The sequence below is a fragment of the Ornithodoros turicata genome, chromosome 4, assembly GCF_037126465.1.
Source record: "Ornithodoros turicata isolate Travis chromosome 4, ASM3712646v1, whole genome shotgun sequence".
Taxonomy (NCBI): Eukaryota; Metazoa; Arthropoda; class Arachnida; order Ixodida; family Argasidae; genus Ornithodoros; species Ornithodoros turicata.
This window is the reverse complement of record NC_088204.1, coordinates 13,991,846-14,012,401: the sequence shown is the minus strand read 5'-3', so window position 1 is coordinate 14,012,401 and position 20,556 is coordinate 13,991,846. Positions and strand designations below refer to the sequence as shown.

General features: G+C 44.1%; 2 protein-coding genes across 3 annotated transcripts in view; one reads left to right on the top strand and one right to left on the bottom strand.

Moving 5' to 3' along the window:
* Positions 1-4,719, bottom strand: part of LOC135391124 (tyrosine-protein kinase transmembrane receptor Ror-like) — a 176,378-nt gene extending 171,659 nt beyond the window's left edge. The window contains exon 1 of the mRNA XM_064621223.1: positions 4,393-4,719. Coding sequence (XP_064477293.1) covers positions 4,393-4,495 — 103 coding nt within the window. The 5' untranslated portion in view covers positions 4,496-4,719. The remainder of the gene's footprint in view (positions 1-4,392) is intronic.
* A 4,789-nt stretch (positions 4,720-9,508) lies between these two features.
* LOC135391123 (ubiquitin carboxyl-terminal hydrolase 24-like) overlaps positions 9,509-20,556 on the top strand; it is a 36,686-nt gene continuing 25,638 nt past the window's right edge. The window contains exons 1-23 of one of the 2 annotated variants that reach the window (XM_064621222.1): positions 9,509-9,936; positions 10,800-10,959; positions 11,038-11,105; positions 11,168-11,314; positions 11,949-12,047; positions 12,148-12,183; positions 12,279-12,341; positions 12,423-12,563; positions 12,638-12,796; positions 12,881-12,995; positions 13,194-13,297; positions 13,391-13,498; positions 14,588-14,683; positions 14,744-14,902; positions 14,960-15,043; positions 15,118-15,267; positions 16,000-16,131; positions 16,203-16,314; positions 16,410-16,486; positions 16,576-16,716; positions 17,805-17,858; positions 17,974-18,086; positions 18,711-18,888. In XM_064621222.1, coding sequence (XP_064477292.1) covers positions 9,709-9,936; positions 10,800-10,959; positions 11,038-11,105; positions 11,168-11,314; positions 11,949-12,047; positions 12,148-12,183; positions 12,279-12,341; positions 12,423-12,563; positions 12,638-12,796; positions 12,881-12,995; positions 13,194-13,297; positions 13,391-13,498; positions 14,588-14,683; positions 14,744-14,902; positions 14,960-15,043; positions 15,118-15,267; positions 16,000-16,131; positions 16,203-16,314; positions 16,410-16,486; positions 16,576-16,716; positions 17,805-17,858; positions 17,974-18,086; positions 18,711-18,888 — 2,724 coding nt within the window. In that variant the 5' untranslated portion in view covers positions 9,509-9,708. Of the gene's footprint in view, positions 9,937-10,799; positions 10,960-11,037; positions 11,106-11,167; positions 11,315-11,948; positions 12,048-12,147; positions 12,184-12,278; positions 12,342-12,422; positions 12,564-12,637; positions 12,797-12,880; positions 12,996-13,193; positions 13,298-13,390; positions 13,499-14,587; positions 14,684-14,743; positions 14,903-14,959; positions 15,044-15,117; positions 15,268-15,999; positions 16,132-16,202; positions 16,315-16,409; positions 16,487-16,575; positions 16,717-17,804; positions 17,859-17,973; positions 18,087-18,698; positions 18,889-20,556 lie in introns of both variants that reach the window. The other variant, XM_064621221.1, reaches the window with a different exon arrangement.

The following is a 20,556-nucleotide window of genomic DNA, read 5'->3' as shown; positions in this document are numbered from 1 at the left end:
CGATTCGCTTCCGTCATCATCGTCATCATCAAAATATATCGCTCTCTTCTCGCGAGCCCACCTTCCGACCGACCCCAGACAGAGCGTGCACTGCTGACAAGCAAGCACGAGAACCCATATGGCAGGCAGGCAGGCAGCAGCACACTCCTATCCGCCCTCGAGCAAAATATGCTCCCTGAAATAGAAGACACCACAACTGCGACCGGATCTTCGGAGTTTCGTTCGCGCCATCATCGAGGTGTCGTCTTTCCACCTTCGACTGCTATACACGCGGGCTCCGGTTAAAATTCCTCCTGTTTCCTTCTCTCTCGCTTTTTTTTTCTTCTTCTTCATTTTTTACCGTCCCCTCCCTCCCGCGCGTGTGGGGCGCACGCCCTACATCCGGCGAACATCTTCCGACGTTTTACGTGACGGCTTGTTACACAAGTTCACTGTACATGTGTATCGCGATTCCCGAGTGAGACCGTATATATATATATGGGACGGTGAAATATGGAGGAATGGCGAAGGTAAAAATAGCTCTCCTATACCATTCACCGAATACGCGAGCACGGTTTCATTTGGAGATAGAAACGTGGCTGTAATGGAGAGGGCAAGCAAGGGCGGCCCGCACCCACGTGTGTAGTTATTGGCTTCGAATAGTACGGACTCGAATTACAGTTTACGCTCACAATGGGGGTTGCTACACGAGACGCACTTGAGTGGGTGTGTATGGTGAGACTGTAACCCAATCTCATGTGGAGAAAGTCTATGTATACTCAGGCTTAACAACGGCCACGCTCAAAGTTCCCAAACGATGCATCAAGGGGGGGGGGGGGGGGCTAATGAGAATGGGCTCGCGCGCCGTTGTTGACCACACAGTAGCTTCACAAAAAATGGCGTACGTTCCCAGTTTTCAGTTAATCAGGGGAGAGAACGATATCACTCGAGATGATGGTGGTTGGCTACACTCTATAAACTGAACTTCACCACATAGCACGCGCTGCGCCAACCATTGCCACAAATGATACACTCTTAGAAATGAACTTCACCGCGTAGCACGCTCCTAGCCAACCATCATCTCGAATGATATCGTTATCTGCTCGGATTTGTTGAAAACGGGAGGTGTACGCCTTTTTTGTGACAATTATGAACAGCACAAGAGTCACAAAAAAGGCGTGCGCCTACCGTTTTTAACAAATCAGGGCACATAGCGATATCATTCGAGATATGTTGGTTGGCTAGGAGCGTGCTATGCGGTGAAGTTCATTTTTAAGAGTGTATGGTTATCGCTTCTGATTCGAAGAGAGGCGGTGGCGTACGCCTTATTGTGTAAATTTTGATATGTGTTAATTGCCTCAAAAGGGCGTACCCCCACCCCACCCCACCCCACCCCACCCCGTCCGTCTTCCAATCACAAGCGATAACCCTATCATTCGTGGCAATGGGTGGCGCACAGTGTGCTATGCGGTGAAGTTCATTTTTTAGAGTGTAGAAACAGATGGCTCTACACTCTTAGAAATGAACTTCACCGCATAGCACGCTCCTTGCCAACCATCACCCCGAATGACAACGTTCTCGCCCCTGATTTGTTGAAAACGGGAGGAGGAGCCTATTTTGTGGCCATTATGCACGGCACAAAATAGGCTCCTCCTCCCGTTTTCAACAAATCAGGGTCGAGAACGTTGTCATTTGGGGTGATGGTTGGCTAGGAGCGTGCTATGTGGTGAAGTTCATTTTTAAGAGTGTACGCTCTGTTCTCAGCAAGAAGTCACGGCCTTGTGAGTTGTGACTGGTGGTGTAACTTATGTTATGTCCAATATTACACATAACCGCACTCTAAAAACTGAACGTCACCGCATAGCACGCTGTGCTCCAACCATTGCCAAGAATGATAGGGTTATCGCTACTGATGGTGAGAGAGAGGTGGAGAGAGTGGTGGGCGTCCGCCTTTTTGTGGCAATTTGGATATATGATAATTAGGATGATAAGCGATAATCCTATCATTCTTATTCACGGGTTGGCGCACAGCGTGCTATGCGGTGAAGTTCTGTTTTTAGAGTGCGGTACATGTTACATATTATATGTGTTACACTCATAAAACTTCTTCGAACTTCACCGCATAGCACGCTGAAGGCCATTCATAGCACAGAATACCTTTATGGAAAGGGCAGGGCGTACGCCTTTTTCTGACAATTAACATAGCTGCATAAGTGTCACAAAGAAAAAAGGCGTACGCCTCCCGTTTTCAACCAACCAAGGGAGAGAAAACGTCATTCCGGGTGATGGTTGCCTAGGAGCGTGCTGTGCGGTGAAGTTCATTTTTAAGAGTGTAGCGCCTGATTCTAAAAACATTAGCGAATCTTCTCGTCGGCCGGTCACAGCTGGCAAAGCACCTGACAGGAGGTAGATTGCTCAATGTAATAAACGAAATATTGTTGGATGAATCGATATTAGATGCTGTTTTTATAGTAGTCACAAAAGTAGACGGAGCGCGGAGTGCGATCTTTTCGTCATCTCCTGAGCCTTGCATATAGTAAGATTTCCGAGGGCCATGCCGGAACTCTAACCTCGTTACGCACTAGAAATCGCTCAAATCTACTAGCTGAGACATATTTCATGCGAACTGGGCAATTTCTCGCGGCGCCGTACGATTTTAAAAATGCATGAGGAATCCCATAGTCGGGCCATCGATATTTCGAACAGCGACTGTTCTTCGCTAAACCACTTGATATAGTAGTAAGTAGTAGTAGTAGTAGGTCTTCCTCTTCTTCACACACGCAGTGGTCACGAAGGGAGATTTGCCTGGCCTATACGGTACTATGTAGAATGCGTAAATCCATTTGAGTAAGTATATGTAGCGATATGTGGGTAGTGATACGGAGGAAATGTAATTAACTATGTAAAATGATCTGTAAAACTGCTTACCCTCAAAATAAACTTCCTAGTTCTTCCTCATTCCCCAATTTTGATCGCAGTCATGCATTTCCCATCGCATCCACTACACTGCCTAACCCAAGAAACGAACTTCACTGCACAGCACGCTCCTAGCCAACGACCATCTCGAACGATATCGTTATCTACCCGGATTTGTTGAAAACGGGAGGCGTACGCATTTTTTTGTGACAATTACGATCGGGGCAGATAACAATATCATTCGAGATGATGGTCGGCTAGGAGCGTGCTATGCGGTGAAGTTCATTTTTAGGAGAGCATATTCTGTCTTCGGACCTTTTGACAAAGCGCACGAAAAAAAAAAAAAAAAAACGAAATGGCACACGGCAAGCTTTATTCCAATGAGCTCCGCTTATTCCCTTCCATACACATATAAAAGTTATTCGTGTTTTCCTGGAATAAACAAATATCCCCCTCCCCCTACATGCTGAGCCTCAACCCGTCCTTCCTTCTTTCCAGGCTTATCAAGCTATCTCTTTCATCTGCGCTGACTACATAATTTCATGCTTCCATCGGCTTGACATTATTTACATTAATATTCCCTCCTGTCGTCACTATAATTTCTCGTATCTGAGTGGAGCATACTCGATGAGCAGCTCGTTATCCTCCTCTGTCTTGTTTGCTAAGTGCCTCCTCGACGTACCTATTTGAAGGCCAATTTCTACGCTATCCCGCTGCAATTAAAGCCGCGGCAAGCGCGCCAAGTTCTTTAACACGAGACCTCCAAAGTTGTGCCCGTTGTCAGAGTTGCTTTATGGGGCATCGCCATTTTCATCAGAAGCTGCATATTTAACCCCGTTTTATTTTACCTTTACAAAGTTCCGACAACTTTTTACTGTATGATGCGAGTGAAGTGGTAGAACTAGTAGTATTACTAGTACAAACAGTTAGCTGCGGCTCGAAATAATTTATTATTTCTTAGCAATGATAATAACAATCATTATAATTAGATATAATATTAAAAAGAAATAATAAAAAGTTTCACGTGACCTCTCTGAACCACGAATACTATAATTAGCGACAATGTTGAGAAAGACCTTGTTTGTTACAGTAATTGGTCTTAAGTGCTGGTAAAGTCATTGCTTGCACTAATAAAGCGCAAAAAGTAGGAACAGTAGGCCCTCATCAGCACTAGTAACGCGTGTTAACTTTACGGACCAGCTGCGGACGGATGCATGTTGTACACCAAACTATACATATACACTGAAATTATGAACTATGTCTGCGGACCAGTTTAAAGCACTCTCTTTCAAAAGTTCCTTTTACAACACTACACATGTGCTTCGTAAACCGTGTCTTTCACAGGACTCCAACACAGCGCGACGCCCTGAGACGGACAAATGAGCACGTACATCCCATTATCAACGCGCGTCCTTGTTATACAAACTCAGAAACGTCTTCTGCAATGTGAAGTCAGAGACTTCTTTTTCCTTGGAGACAACACTGATGCTGACGTACCTTTCCGTCCTTGTGTCGTACGTGTGTAGCAGTGACCTGTCCTCAAACACAACATTATCCAGGTGACCATCAGAAGCAATCCAATCCTTCGCAGACGAAGCATGTTCGGCGTTGTCAGAAGTAACGCTGCCCCCGTCAACTTTGTTACTTGGTGTCTCTAGTGTAACGCTTCATTTTTTGTGTGTGCCGCACATCAGAACACGCCGCGCACTGAAAGACAGAAGGCAGGTGCTCCGTACACACATACACACAGGTAACGAACGCTCACCCCAACCTCAACAGCCGTCTGCTACCGCGATGTTGGGAATCGCGTCCATCGCACGGCGAGCGTCGACTTTCTCCCTCACTCTTTACGTTGGGTCAGCCTCACTCTGACTCAGGAGGGGTGGAGACGTGTTAGTCGCGGCGCGCAGGTTTAAAAATGAGGCAACCTTCAGCTGTTTTTTGTACTGGAGCTTTTGGTAAGTGCTCCAAAAGCGTGCTAAAAAAAAAGGATGTCATTGCACTGAGGTGTATACGATTTGTGAGTAAAACGTTCCATTATTACGAGATGGCTTATCACTTTACCCCTTCCATGGTATAATTTCGCAATTAATGCAAGCGAGCTGGTGATAATCTGGAGATGACATTCCTTGAGTTCCTTCCTTCTTGTTTGTCGTTGTCTTCCCTCAATCTCAAGAAATGTCATCTCCATAATTTCTGTGGTACCTTCCTGTTGTACCATCCTGAGGCAACTCCCTTCCTACATTCTACCGGTTCGCTGGATTTCTACCCATCTACCTTCCTGTTGTCCATGTTTTTCACCTCATTACTCCGGGGTTCTGTTACTTACGAAGTTATACAAGTGCATCTTTGAACTGAAGGAATATGAGGTATTTTTACTGTTCTCATTTCGTTTTTTTTTTTTTTTTTTTGCACAGATCACTGAACTCATAACACACCCCAATGATGTTCTACCAACCTGAGCAAAAAAAAAAGAAGAAGAAAAAAAATATATATATAAATTTGTAAAAAATGCTGCCACGGTTCTTCCGTAACTGCTAGAAATTTTTGCACCGACCAGCTGGAAGCGAAATGCACAGGACGAGACCCACAGAGGGGCAACTAAATTGAGCAAAGGCGAATGTTTTGACATGACACATTAACACCAACATAACGTTCTTTGTGTACACCTACAAAATATAACCAGCAGTATTCTGAACTGGCCTGTGTTTGAAAAGCTGTAGTGTTAAAAAAAAAAAAAAGAATTGTTGCCAGACGAAAATCCTGCACAAAGACCCGAGTATGCACATGTGTGGATCTTTCATTTTTTTATCGTGTCCAGCATGTGAGGAATTTATGTGACATAATGCCATGCTTGGGTAGCCTGTTGTTTTCTGAAGCTATGAGGTTTGCTAGTGTTGTCTTACGAACCATTCGGCTCAGTGGCGGATCCAAGATATCCAAGATCACCCCCCCCCCCCCGCCCACCCCCCGCAAATTGAGGATCTGGATCCGCCCGTGATCCGGCTTCAGAAGTTCTAGTTCAGCAGATGCCTCTCCTCGAAACAAACAACACGTCTTGTCTCAGGCAGATTGTTTCGCTTTTGGTAACTACAGGATCTGTCACAACAATACACCGCCTTCAAGAATGTCTTCATAGATTTTCTTCGCACACAGTTGACAGCGCTTCAAATGACAACAAAGTTGATCTGTTCCGAACGGAAGTGGACAAAACTGCAACCTCACAACAGATTACTCCCCATCCCTATGATGATCTGCAACCCCCCCCCCCCTCCCCCTTCACTCCCGCCCCGGGGGAACTCCCTACCCGGAGGTTCTAAGCTCCGACAGCGAAGAAAATTATCGAAGCCCATAAATTCTTCTTTGAAACTTTTTTATAATTTTGACACTGATGTCACCACGCCGGGGAAACGGCGTATCTTTCCTCCACTCTCTATCGTCTCGTGTTACCACCACCACACAAGACGGTCGTGGTCATGCACTGAGGGACTATACATTGAGGGACCATTCACGGCACTGTGTCGCCACGGCCCTTTAGTGTAGCAATCCGTCACTGACAAAAACTTCGGGCAAAAACATTGGACATGTTTTGGACGTGCGTCTTTTCTTTTTCCCCCCATTCCCGAAGACTTCCTGTCTATTTAGCGCGAAACCGATACCAGAGATCGTCTGCTGTTAAACGACTGTCGTCTGCTACGTTGGGTGAAAGAAGAAAAGCAGAAGCACAAGAAAAAAAAAAAGAAAAAGGAAAGAGCGAAGAGAAACTGAACTGACAGCTTCAAAAGTGAAGGAAACGGAAGTTGGCTTTGACCACTGAGAGCAACTGTGTTTGTTTTCTGTTTATAAACATTTGACTTCTCGGTGGCGCAGCAGAAGCGGGAGTGGACATGCTTTTCCGTGCGTCTGCAACTCGTTAAAATGGCAGCGCGGTTCTATCAAAGCTTTCCTTACATGTTTCTTTTAGTTCTGTGAACTTTCACACGCAACTTGCCCGCATTTTAGCAGGATATTGGACGGGTGACACGGCTCATCCGCAGCACACGTGACTTTATGATTTCAGTTCAGTTGGCTCGCATACGCTTTGTGGAATCCTCTGTAGTAAGATGATTACGGGAATAATAATAATAATAATAAAAAAGCTCAATCTTTTTACATGTACAGGGTGATTCTCTCAAGCCACATAGATCATATGGTTTCCATTGAATACGTACTGGACACTTTTTGTCTCTTTACTTCTGTTATTTACTTCTCACTTTATACAAACGGAATGTATGTGGCATGGGTGAATCACCATCTGGTTGCATTTGAGGATGACTTAGGGTTGCCACCTGTCCGGATTTCACCCAAACAGTACGGAAATTCAAGGCTTGCGTTCGGTGTCCGGGTGAATGTGTAGTCCGGACATACAATGTTGTGGAATTGGCCAAGTCGAAGTAAAAACCTTACGACTTGAGTTTTTCGTTTGCGTCATTTTCGCCAAAGATTGAGCGATAGCTAAAATGAGCAATCAAAGCTACATTGATCCATATGAAGATATACTGTAGACAACCTATTATTAGAACCCTCTGTGCCCAGCGCGCAGCTTTCAAGCGTCATGAATTTGATACTGGCCCTCATAATCCACTTTGTCCAATCCTAGACAGGGCAAAAACTGGAGGGTGGCGTGGCATTAACAGCACCTCATAGAAGCCATAGTTTAAGATAGTTCACACTACACTGGGCACAATGAAAATGAAATTGACAGGACCAATAAAAATGCGACGTTATGCATCCCAGCCGGCCAATCAGGGGCCTTCCTGCTTGTGACGCCGTTCATCGTGTCCTGGCTAGAGTCGTCCTGGCTGTCATCGAACGATCTCTACCATGGGCGTTCCCAGGATTTTTTCCAAGGGGGGGGGAGGGGGGGGGGGCAAGCGTGCAACCCCACCACCACCACCTCTTTTTCTGGAGGCGGACGTTGTGGACTGTGTGGGTGTTTAGAGGTTCCTATTATGACATCAGAGAACAGTCATGACGACCTACGACTAAGGAATTCACTTTTTCACAAGCGACCTTGGAGCTCCAGGTTGGAGGGCACGCCCCCCCCCCCCCCCCCCTTGCCCCTCTCTCGGTACGCCCATGACCTCTACTGGTTTTCCGCTTGAAACCCAATTTTGTAGTCTGAAATAACTAAAGTAACTTTTGCTTAAATAACGTTTCATTCATCGTAATGTCTATGCAAGGTCTATGCTCAAGGTCTATGTACTGCGTTCCCCCCCCCTCCCGGTGTCCGGTATTTGCCGACAGGAAAGGTGCGGTAGCAGGCTGGTGCAGCGGATGTATTCTTTGAGTCTGAGGAACAACAGAAAAACACACACACGATGGGGCAAGACTGAAACCATAACCTTTATATGCAACACATGGCCCACTAGGTCAGGGAGAGAAACTCATTTTGATTTCACTTCTCGCCGTGTAAGCGGGTGCACTCTTGGTAGCGTACCTACCACCAGTGCGGTACCACCATAGCGGTACTACTTGCTGAAATTGAAGGTTATGTCTTGGACAGCTCCAACAACAAATCTGTGTCAGCAACCCTGTAGTTTGCATTCCTGTACCTGTACCACGTGACCTGTACTATCTCTACCTTGCGTTTATTTTTTTTCTTCCCTACAAAAATGCTACGCAAACATATCTTTACCATACGAAAAGCTGAGTAAAAAACTATTATTTTGCAATGAAATAAAATAAATAATTGCTCCAGGTCAGAATGCAATGTGTTACTTGAATAACTGCTTCGGAAGAACATAACAGTTGCGAGTAGATTTGGAGCAAAACAGTTACGTTACATCACCATTTGCTATACAAAGGCACTGGCAGGTCTGATATTTCTAGATAGATGTGCCCAAGATGACCGAAAAATGCAAGCTCTCTGCAGAGCTGTATCATTAGCTATCGCAGCACGTCTTCGGCTCCAAAGAAGTCAAAAGCTGCGACCTATATCCATACTTCGCACTTTTCACGCCTCTAAAAAATACCCACTTCCCGTCTCTCTTGCCTTCGCTCTCACAAACTCGCAAAACGACATGCGCACATCTTCACGGGAAGGTGCGAGGCGTGCTTGTTCCGCTTGTTCCCATGGTAACTGCCTGCTCCTCCACAGAAAAATTCCCCGCTTGTCGTCGTGCTCTGTCTATCGAGCTTTGGAAAGCACACTTTGTTTCACCAACATATATGGACTACAATATCAGAGATAATCGATTCGATTAAAGATTGTTTCTCGGAGTCCTTAGTGTCAGCTTCACATGGTTAACTGATGGCCAGCGTCCGAAATAAATTTAGCATCGTCATTGCGGAAGTTATAAAGTAAAAATTTGACTGATATAATTAACAGGCAAAATTGGAAAAAGTCTAGCACCAGTGTGAATTAAGTATTGAAACATGTATTACAATTTGTACAAGAATAGCTGCAGCGCACTCAAGGACAATAAAATCCTGAATTATTTTCCCGTCCACTTCACAGCAGCTAGTGCACATTGAAAATACCTTTCGAATTTGCGAGCAAAGTGTGCGGTTGAAATTTAGCGCTCCAAAAGCTTTAAGTTACCATCCCCAGGTGGCATAGCGATCGGTCAAAGATGGCGTCTTCCTTGAAGGCGCAATGCGTGCTGAAGTTTTATAATGTGTGCGCGTCTCTAACTTCAGAGATACGACATGCGACAACCTAATTCACCTAGCTCGTTGTCGTAGCACGTTGGTTTGTACATGGAACGTTTTCGTTTCGTACCAGTTGTGTTGCTCTGAACTACGCTCACGTGTGTGATCCGCTACACAAGCATGGAGCTTCACGAGCAAAACCTTGAAACTCTGTACAACATGGGTTTCTTAGACCTTGAAGAAAACAGGAACGTGCTGAGGATAGCCAATAACGACCTCAATGAGGCCGTTACCATCCTCACCAGTGAGTACCCTGTACAGAGTGACGTTGAAATGAAAGACATCACTGCTACAAGTGTAACTCCGTTAGCAGCCCCACCTCCGTACAGTTCAGTGGGAGCTGTAAAGGTGAGTAATCAGTTCACGATAACATCCACGCAAACTTAACTTACCTCCCATACATTACATTTTGACAGCGGGCTGATGAGGCGGGAAAAGTCCCACATATTCATTCGCAGTTTAATGACGTTCCCCCGACCGTCATTTAATGATGTCGCCGGCGCGTTGACAATTTCCGTTCAAAATTCGAGACGATATTTGGCCCTGCTTGTGCGTCGGCGTCGGAGTCGTGTTTCACGCCGACCCTGTTTTACTGTGATGGCAAATTGCCCAGAAGTGTAAGTGTCGACATTTGGAAGGAAGCTTGAGTACGGCCGTCATGCTCAAACTAGCCTCAAGCTCCCTCTCTGTTATGCACCCGCTGAATATGTTAGCCCCTTTCGCTATGGTTTTGGTGTAGAGTACGCTGCTCTTCTAGTTTGAGTAGCCACTGCATTGAAAGACACACATCACATGCAATGTAATATTGGTGGTAGACGTAGCAAGATTCGTGATGGGGAAAGCCTGAGCTCAAACCAACAAATATAATTTAATATACGAAGACCACACATTTGCTGGTGTAAGTTGTTGTCGTTGCCCGTTAGTTGTCGTCGTGCTGGTCTGTCTGATGGCTCGCAGGCTTTCCTGCTCGTCCACCTGCTGCATTGCATTATGCTGTTTTACCTACCACATAAAGTGGGGTATGTGAGGGGTGGTACGGCAGTCAAACAATGTGGTAGCATAATGGCATTTATCTATCCCGAGGCTGGAACACACAAAGTGGCAAACACAACACAAGCTGCAACGGGTCTCGGAACATGGGAAATAGAAATACGTCAGTCGTTGAAAAATCCGCTGCCATATCACAAAGTACGTCAAAATCCTCTTCGTAGGGCTGTTCTCCACGACCAGACATGGGGCCGCACTTGTTCCCAACAACAAACCTTTATGAGCTGGAGCAAAGAGTGTTCGTGGACCAGTGGTCCATTCCATACAAGAAGGATGAATCGTTAGCAAAATGCCTGATAGCAGCAACCAGCCTTGCCAGAGAAGGTATCCCACTCTTTCATAATACCACAATGTTGTACGCAAAACGCTAAAGAAATTGTCTGCTTGCATCTTTCTATTCAGGAAACTGCGAGAACAACTCGGACTGCGTGCGTTTCATGGAGTCATGCATGCCGGAGTCATTCCGCAAGGTTAGGTCCCTGTACTTCTTGTTAACAATGACGTCTAATGGCGACTGATGTTTCCTCTTTAGCTGCTGACGACTCTGGCTGTCCGCAACTGGTCGCCTGATGTGCAGGAAGGGGTTTACAACATGTTGCTGTTGCTTGTTGACTTGGTTGTTGAGCGGCTCGGATATGACCCTGTTCCCGAAAATCTGCTGTTACACGTACTATGCATGGTTAGTGTAGCCCCGACGCCATTTCATTTTAGTAGAGATGGGACGAATCCAAAATCTTTCAAATCCGAATCCAAGGAAGGTTCTACGAATCTCAAATCTTTCGAATCGCTTCCTTAAAAAGAGTTCAAAAAGCCAGGAAAAATACACTTCTAGTGAAAAGCGTTTTGAAGCAGAATATGATGCCTCTGTTTAATGAAAAAACAAATCAAATAATGCTTCAGTTTCGGGAGAAAATATACCGACATAGTTCTTCTTAAACGTAATTTATTTAACATGTTGTTCATCGACTACAAGAAATTCATACATTTTCGTGTCTGAATTATTTCCATAAAACTAAGCAACAATCAAACACAAAACGAGGTTACTTTTAGACTTGTAATGTAACAGTTCCTGTCTGAACTCTTTCAGTCCAGAGCAATGTAAACAAACACCCGTCGGCCAATGAGGCTTTCGGCGGACTCCGGAGGCGGCAATTCGAAAAAGAAATTCAACCAATCGTGGTTGATGGATTCAAAAGATCTGATTTGCTGTTTTGGGCACTGGGATTCGGATTCGCGGATGCGGTTGGCACATCCTTACATTTTAGTAATTCGGTTGCAGAATATCTTAACATGACGTTCTTGCTTCCTCTTAGGCCTTTGATGCTGAAAACGAGTTTCACAGCAAGAACAAAAACCGTCAAAGTTCCTTAGAGCAACCCCTTATTGTATATGCAAAGACCGAATGTTCCTTAGTAAGTAAAAATCCTGAGGTGACACAGAGTGTCCTCAGTGTAATTCTTTTAAACAAAAGCTATACTAACGAGACTTTCTTTTCATCTACATTTTTAATAGGATCCTTATGGTTGGCTGTTAGATATCATAAACAAGGTAAGTGTTACAAAATTTCGTGGAAATATTGCCGGCTTTTAACTGTACTTACGTGCGGTATTTTGGCCGGGTGTGGCTTTTCCTATCTCTTACAGTTTGGCAGCAGAGGCGGCTTCGACAAAATAGAAGCAAAGTTCAAGAATGGTTTGACAGCAAATGTAAGGGAACCTTGATTGTTTAAATAACATTTTATTTTGAATTTTGCTTGGAATGAAAGCGGGTTATTTTCTTTCCTGCAGGAAATGGCAGCGCTGTTGAGTCCACTAGCAAAGTGTGCACAGTTTCTGAACTCGGAAACAGCGTGTTCGATACTTGCACCTTGCATGGCCAGAGCAACAGATTACATCAGAAGTCTCAGCGATGAGGACCTCAAAAATAAAGTTTGTTGCTCTTCAAGTCTTTTCTTTTTTCCCTTCTATTCCACCATTTCTTATACGACAATCTCTGTTTGCAGAACATCGGATCTATTACAGACCTTCTCAAGGCAGTGAAGACACTGTGTGTGTACCTCTGGCCCAGTGAGATTGTCAACACCAGCTCCCTCTGCCTTGACGTTATACTTCGAATGCTCAAGTGTTCACATTTCAATGCCAGGATGAATGGCCTCAAAGAGGTAATGCTGCGCTTTACAGTACAACTTTCAATTGCAGAGCATTTCTTTTTGCGCGTAATTGACGACGGGAAATTCTCCATGCAGCTTATCAAGTTAATTGAGGACTGCGCCTCGACAAATTCGTCGAGGGCTGCAATTGATGCCGAACAACTTTTGGACTGGCTCACGGAAAACCGTGTGCTTTCTCTTACCTTGGAAAGTATGTTTCGGTGGCTCTGTGTTGTTATGTTGTTGGCCTTACCAATTCATTCGTCACTTTAATTATTGTGGTGATGTTTTATTAACATCTCTAACTCTTTGATTGGTAAAATTGTTGATTGAGTTGATTGAGATAATCGAAGAGCAACAAATTTCTGTGACAGAGCTTCAATCATCCATTACCTTTGCACGTTTCAAGGTAACATTGATCAGGTCCAGTACATGGACAAAATCAAAGGAATTATCGAATTCATTGGCCCCAGGCTTTCGCTGGATGAGCTGACAAAAATTTGGGACATGCAGGTTAATATTGTTCTTTCTTTCACAATCTGATTTCATTGCACCTTTTGCGTACAACATGTGTCTGTTGTTCTGCTCATGTTTTCATCTTCATAGGACAAGCAAAACTGTCAAGTGATCGACAACATCCACGGTATTGTTGCTGCTGCATCAACAAAGTTTAGTACGCAGCAGTTTGACCACCTAATATTGTTAATTGGCAAGGTGGGTAGTCGCCAGTTCTTTTCCTGTTGCTTTATCGATAAACACTGTGCATTCCTGTTGTCCTTGAAAACTGTGTCACAGTATTGATGGTTGACCTGTGCATGGCTTGGAAAGGAATGGTGGCATGTGCAAGGCATATTGTCATGGCAAATTATGATCATTGCAAACCTATATGCCATGTGGCACAATACTTAGATGTGGTAACGCATCTCCTATGAAGCAAAGGTGTAAAGAACTGTATCGATGTTGCATGGACTCTGTTTCTGTTTCTGCGGCTCATTCTGTTTTTTTTTTCTATAAGCACCAACCTGATGATAGCTTATTGTATTGACGTCCAATATGTGTATGTGCTACATCTGCAGCAGTGTTATTGCCAATTGTGCAATAACATTCCAAATAAAAAGAAATATAATGTTTTAATTATGAACTGTCGTTGGCGATAATACATTTTTATTAAACTGAGACAACTTCGACCTTGAGTGCACACTAAGTGAGTTTGGCAGTCCGTGGATGAAGAGCCGATTTCCAAAATCAACACAGTCATTTTTTGCCAAGGTTGAGATGGGTGGCTAGCAGGTGAACCTAGGGGTCCTGCTTGCAGTTGAGAAGGGGTAATACAATGATGATTATATTAAATTAAATTAAATTGTTCCAGAACACACTAATTCAGACATTTAGTTCCAAACAGAATGAAGTTCGATTTCGTTGTTACCTCTCAGTTCTGCAGAGCTTTGCACGTTTTTTAAAACTTCTCAGCAACCTTTCGATACTCGCCTAAGTGTGCTACAAGCCCCAAGGTTGGGATCCATTGCTTTGTTTTGCAACAGCGAAGAATGCTATTTTTCCCAGTTCAGAAAACACATGACATGATGAGTTGATGACATAGCTCGTTTGGAAAATCAACTCTTCTTATATGAACTTGTGTTCGCAGCTCTATAGTATCTCATTCCCTTACTTAACCTGAAACGAGGTTCAGTTTTCATGGCCGAATAGCACTTGGAGTCAACTCGTATGAGACAGCATACATTTTGAATGCATCACCTTCACTTTTACATTTTCAAAATCTGTCACGTTTCATGTCACTCTCAGGCCTGGCGAAACGGAACCGATGCAGCGTGGAAGAGATTGTTGACTTTCATTGGAAAGTTGGGGAAAGAAAGCAGTCAAGGAAAAACATCAACTAAGGTGTGGTTCTTTGTCACGCTATATTTCCCCTACACACAGTATAATTCACCACCTCTGCAGCTTTTAGATCTGCTATGGGAGCTATCTCATTCTTCACTGCTGTCAAAAGCGCACGCTGAACAAGTGGTAGAAGAGTTCTTCAACATTCTCACAGAGCTCACCAATAGGGATAGCGTGCGGCGACAGTATGTCTCACGGTGCGTCGAGGACATCAAAAAGGTTTGTCACATTTGGTGAAGGGATGTTTGGAGAGATAATCGACTGTCTTACTTTCAGGGTGTCTGGGTTTTACCTGCCCTGAAGCTTCTGAAAAGCATCAGCGGTTCAAACTCAAAAGTCACATATTACAAGCAAGATAAGGTTTGCTTTCACGACAGCGTTGTGTAGTTGAAAGACCGTTGGTGACATACTGGGAAATGTTTGTTTTCTTTCAGTCTATTTTCAACGAGCTGAACCGCAACCACGACGTTGTGAAGTTGGTGACCAATAGTCTATCACACTGTCATAAAGAAGCAGTGAAAAGGGTGCAGGGGAAGCTGCTTTTACCGAAGGTTCTAGTGGATGCTGTGTACACGCACCAAGAAGTGAGTTCATTTTTGCTCTGAACACGGGCACAATGGGGCATTATGTACGAAATGTATCACTCTTCAAGACGTTGTATAACATAGGGTGTGTTTGCACCGCATACCACACACCAAAAGTGTCGCCATAATGGTGCGTCACCCAAATTCTCCACAGGCGCGCATGTGCGTCGCAGATGGCGCACTTTGGAAAGTCTCCTCCGATGTAGACTCCACCGAGTGCTCTTCGCGCTTGCGCTGATTTTTGGAGGAGGGTGCACTTCAGTTTGGAAGACAACAGTTTGCGGCGGCTGTTTTGTTTGAACAAATGGCGGCATACAGTTGGCATACTGTGAAGGCGAAACAGCGCGGAACAATTGCACTTATAAGTTTAGTGTCTCACGTTAGATACGCATAAGCACTTCAAACAACTTTTTAATTGCAAAACAATTCATTAAGCAATGAAATTAACAATAAAAACGCTATAATTTCATCAGTGTCCATATTGAACTAAGAGATATTCTTGTCGTCTGCTATTATGCCAGATTCCAATCGTGTGTCTCTTGCTATGTGCCCTCTGGAATGTTGCAGACGAATGGCAGTAGATGGCGCGCGTTGCGGTGCTCAGAGTGCTCGTTTGAAATACTTTGGCTCGAAGGTGTACATATGACGCATACTGTAACGGCACGTGTGACGCATCGCTATTCAAACGCACACCCCTAGTCGAACTGGAACTTATCCTGGTTCTTTTCGCAGCACGTTATGACCCACCTAGATTTTCTCCAGTTCCTGCTCAAAGAAGGATCCCAATACCTTCCTTGGAGCAGAGCAAAAGAAATCTGGGAGACTCTAGTTGCTAACCCTGACGCTTGTGAATCGGACCGAGAGGTAATACTTCACCTGCACTTGTTTCCCATGTCTTTGACGTTCGTCGTGTCGTCACGCTCGTTTCGTTTCAGATGTGTTTTGACTGGTTCGAAAAGTGCCTGCCTGACCTGGAAGCTGAAACACAGTCGCAGTTGTTTCAGCAGAAGCTGCTGCGCATGGATCCTTCACAAGTCACATCAACCGGTTAGTCTTACCGATGTGTAAAACGCAAAACTTGCGCTCAACAAATGTCTAATTGTTGATTAATTCCTTAACTGTATTGTCCTTTGTATTTGCAGCTTTCAGCTGCTTCAAGACCTACTTTGAGCAAGTCAATAAGCACGAGGGAAAACTAAAGAAACCTGGGTCTTTCACAGTAAGCGCAATTTTACGACAGCCTCGTGTTAGAATTTCATTAGTAGTTCTTATCTCTAGCGTTACAGTTGTCTGTTCTATTCTGTGCAGGTCGTAGAAAAGTTGGACCTGACAGGCATGGATTTCTTGTGGCAGATCTCGTTAGCAGCACCCCAAGAAGAAATCGCGGAGTTGGCGATAGATTTCATTTTGGAGTTGTCGTACAAATTTCTTTCGCCGAGGCTCAAAAAGGCAAGTGTAATTATTAGAGAGACTCGAGGTTATTGTCTCTTTGTGTGCGCTGACATAGTGATCTCTTTGTGTACGTGCTAGTACATGTTCTGCATATCCTTCCAAACTATGAATGGAATTTTATGAAATCGGGGAAAGCATTTTTTTTTTGCAGTTACAATAAATGGCCATTATTCTAGGGCAAGCGGGCCATCTTATACCTCTGTCAGATGGGCACACATACAGCCTTTAAGGCAAATGCATTAAAAAAAGGCTGTACCTGAAATATGGCCTTAAACCCTAGGAGGCTGCCAGATAGTATCCCTGAAGGCATTTTGCCGGTGATGTCTACACCGATAAACACATGTGCGAATGTTGAATGAAATGTAATCGCATTTGTTCTCACTGTGAGCACTCGGAAACAACGGTTTGCACTTGGCCAATTTGAAAAACAGCAAACGATATTTGTTTTGAAGCAATTTCGATGCTTTGTTGTGCGCGCACAGTTTTCAATGCAGACGACACGGAGTGCAGTGGTTCAAGGGTATCACTTCGAACTGACGAGATATAGTGAGAAGCAAAGTGCAAATATTCACAAAAAAAACTCGAGGCGTTGAGCACGAAAACAGTTTGCAGAACATTACGTATCATAAAAGCATTTTATTTCGAATTGAAGGAAATCTGCGCCATCTTGTTCATGGTGTTTGGTAACGAGACTTCGACAGTTTCAGGGGAACGCCGTAAACTGTCTTGTGGGAGCTTTATTGCCCTTGCATCTCAGTTTTGTCGCAAAGGCCGTATGACTGACCGTCTGGCAAGAATTTAATGACTGCGTGCACTTAAGACCTTAAGCGTTAAGGCCGTAAGGGCACCTGTCTGACAGAGGTATTATGAGCATATTGACAGGCTCATAATGTGTGGTCACCACTAATTTTGACTAATGAACTTTTGAATTGCGAAAAGTAGAAGCTTGACACACTGACAACAACAACATCTGGGCCCATTTACACGAACGTTGAGGCTACCTCCTCAGTGTTGCGCTCAGTAGCTCTACCAGCCCTATTTTATAAAATTGCCTATGATTGCAATGATTGTCTGTTCTTCTGCAGGATGTTGTTTCGCTTCACCATCGTGTCATAAACGAGTGCTACAACAGGCTGAAGGTACGCAGTGAATGCTGTTACTTTTGTTTTGTAAAGGATACTGCAATTTTTGCTCACATATATAGAAGAAACGCGGTTTGTTGCAATGCACTGCAAAGATGCCTGTTCGTTGCAGGTTGTCGCTATGACCATGGGTGACAGAGCTATGACGACTGCTTTGTCCAATGCAACCAAGACTTTGACGGCCATGGCGGTGTCTGAACCTGTCACTCTCTCGTTACCAAACCGGTGGGTAGTTTGTGTTTGAAGTTTATGTGTTGTGCCATTTGTTTGCATTTTGGGGGTTTTGGATAGTGTGCAAAAAGCACATATTAAGGTTTATACATACAGTCAATATCACATAATTTAACTACCTATGTATACTTACGTCACTTCTGGGTGCTTTGTCCTGTAATGAATTCAAACAACTCAGCTCTGGAATTTCTTAAACTCAGGGGTCTGTACTGACAATGCTTTCCTCTGCAAAGAAGCAATACAGGCCTCTCCCACCATCAATTGGCTTTTGTTGGTTGCAGTAGATTGTGGTAGAATACTTAACTCCTCGCACTGTAGAACATTGTCTTCATCCGTTAAATAATTTTTGGGAGAGCCACCTTAATGACAGTGCAAGTTGACAGAAAGCATTGTTGTTAGAAAAAAATTGTAATACAATACCTAATGCAATAAAATGATTGAAAAATATAAGGGAACAGTAGAGATAACAATGCTGTGCTGTTGATTGCACATTAATAATAATCACATTAATAAGTCAAGTAACATTTTGGCACGGTTTTCGCGATACATCAGATGGAGCACTCTGTTGGACATAACGAGGCTTTTAGTTTTGCTTAGCTCCTGTAGCATTCATCGCAGGTCAAACCGGACCCAAAACATCTGTCGTCTGCTCCACCTTGCGGAACGCTACATCTCCTCGATAGAGGAGCAGCATTCTGCTCAGCGAGTGATCCTGCCTCACGGAGCATCATTCTACAGCTTTCCAATTACACTGAGGGTCGTTAGTGAAAGCCTAAAGGATGAAGTGAAAATCAGGGTATGTTCATTACTCTGATGCTGCATTTGTGGAAACCAGCATAAAAATGCAGAGCCTAAAGTTTTCGGGAAATATTTTTTTCTAAATTCGGGGAGGAAAAATAGGGTAAATAAACCTGTGCTCTAAATTCATGCGAATTCTGGTGGCAAAACTACCAGTATGCTAAATTTGGGGAGAAATCTGGCTCAGTTACTCAAACTAACTGTACTGGTTTGGTACAAACTGTGATGTAACTACATTTGCTGTCAAACAAATTCCTGTGCATTCCTGACGTCTCAGTGAGGGCAATTTGCCGGGTAAAAATTGGGTTTACCCTGAAGACCTTCAATTCGGACTGCAAATTTGGGGAAAAATCGAGTTAAGCCCTAAAACTTCAGGCCCAATAAGTTATATTTTTTACTGTCGTGAAGCCTAAATTAAATGTAAATGTAGTTCTGCTTAGTGGGCTTTTCCAAGCAGAGATATTCAGTGTGAAGCAAAGTTGACAGGAATAGAAAATTCTGCAAACTTCAAATTGAAGAACTTGAGTGCCCACACTTTAAAAGACAATGCCAGTGCAATGAGTGCGGCAAACAATTCAGACCCTGGGGATACATAGACTAGCAGTTGCAAATATCCCATGCTCATAAATGGCTCACCAGCTCCCGTGCCGTAGTGGTTAAGGTGATCGCTTCCCACGCCGAGACTGGGAGGTGACACGGGTTCGAATCCTGTCACCGGCTGTGCTGTCTGAGGTTTTCCCTGGGTTTTCCGAAGACTTTCCAGGCGAATGTCGGCACAGTTCCCCTTGAAGTCGGCCCAGGATGCACACTACCCCCCCTGTCCCCCACCCCTCCCTGCTGTCCTCTCTCCATCTGTCCACGTCTGTACGCCGCTCATAGCCACAGTTGCTTCGCGGTGCTGGCACGGAATCAAACAATAAAAAATAAAAATCATAAATGGCTTGCTAGCATTTGTAAACATTCAGGGTGTATATCAACCAGGAAAAGCAGGAAAACTGGGAATTGTCAGGTAATTTTGATGTGACTGGGAAAGTCAACGGATTGTTGGGGAATGTAGCCAAAAAGCAGCTGAAATCGGGGGAAAATTGCAGACAAGTGCTGTGACAATGTGTGGCGAATTGTGAGTGTAGATCAGTTGTTGAGTGGCGATGCCGCAGCAACGTTGCCGAGAGTCACAGTTTGCCAATATGACAAGCTCTGAGGCAGAAAAGTAGGGCAGCCTCACTAACGCTTAATAAATGGTCTGTTTTATGAGGAATCTGTATCGAAACATATAGGAGCAGTCACCAAGTTCCCTTTTGTTTTCATCAGGGAATTCGCTTGAAATAGCCAGTGAAAACCTGGAAAAGTCAGGGAATTTCAAGGCTGCAATTTGGTAAACACTTTGACATTGTAAGCAACAAATTTGGAGCTGTTGACACGTCATATTGTATTACTAAGTAATGCCAGAAGTTGAAAAATAAATAGTGTAGGTAACATTAGCATATAGTGATGCAGTAAGTGGGTGAAAACACGAGCGTCTCGAACAATTGTGTATCTCCAGCAGCTGCCATCATGATGTGAATCAGTGGAGATGTATGATATGAGAATCAGTCATTGAAACAAGGAGAAAAACAAAGATGGCATATGAACGTTTCGAATGCATAGCAAATGTCAGATGCCGCGC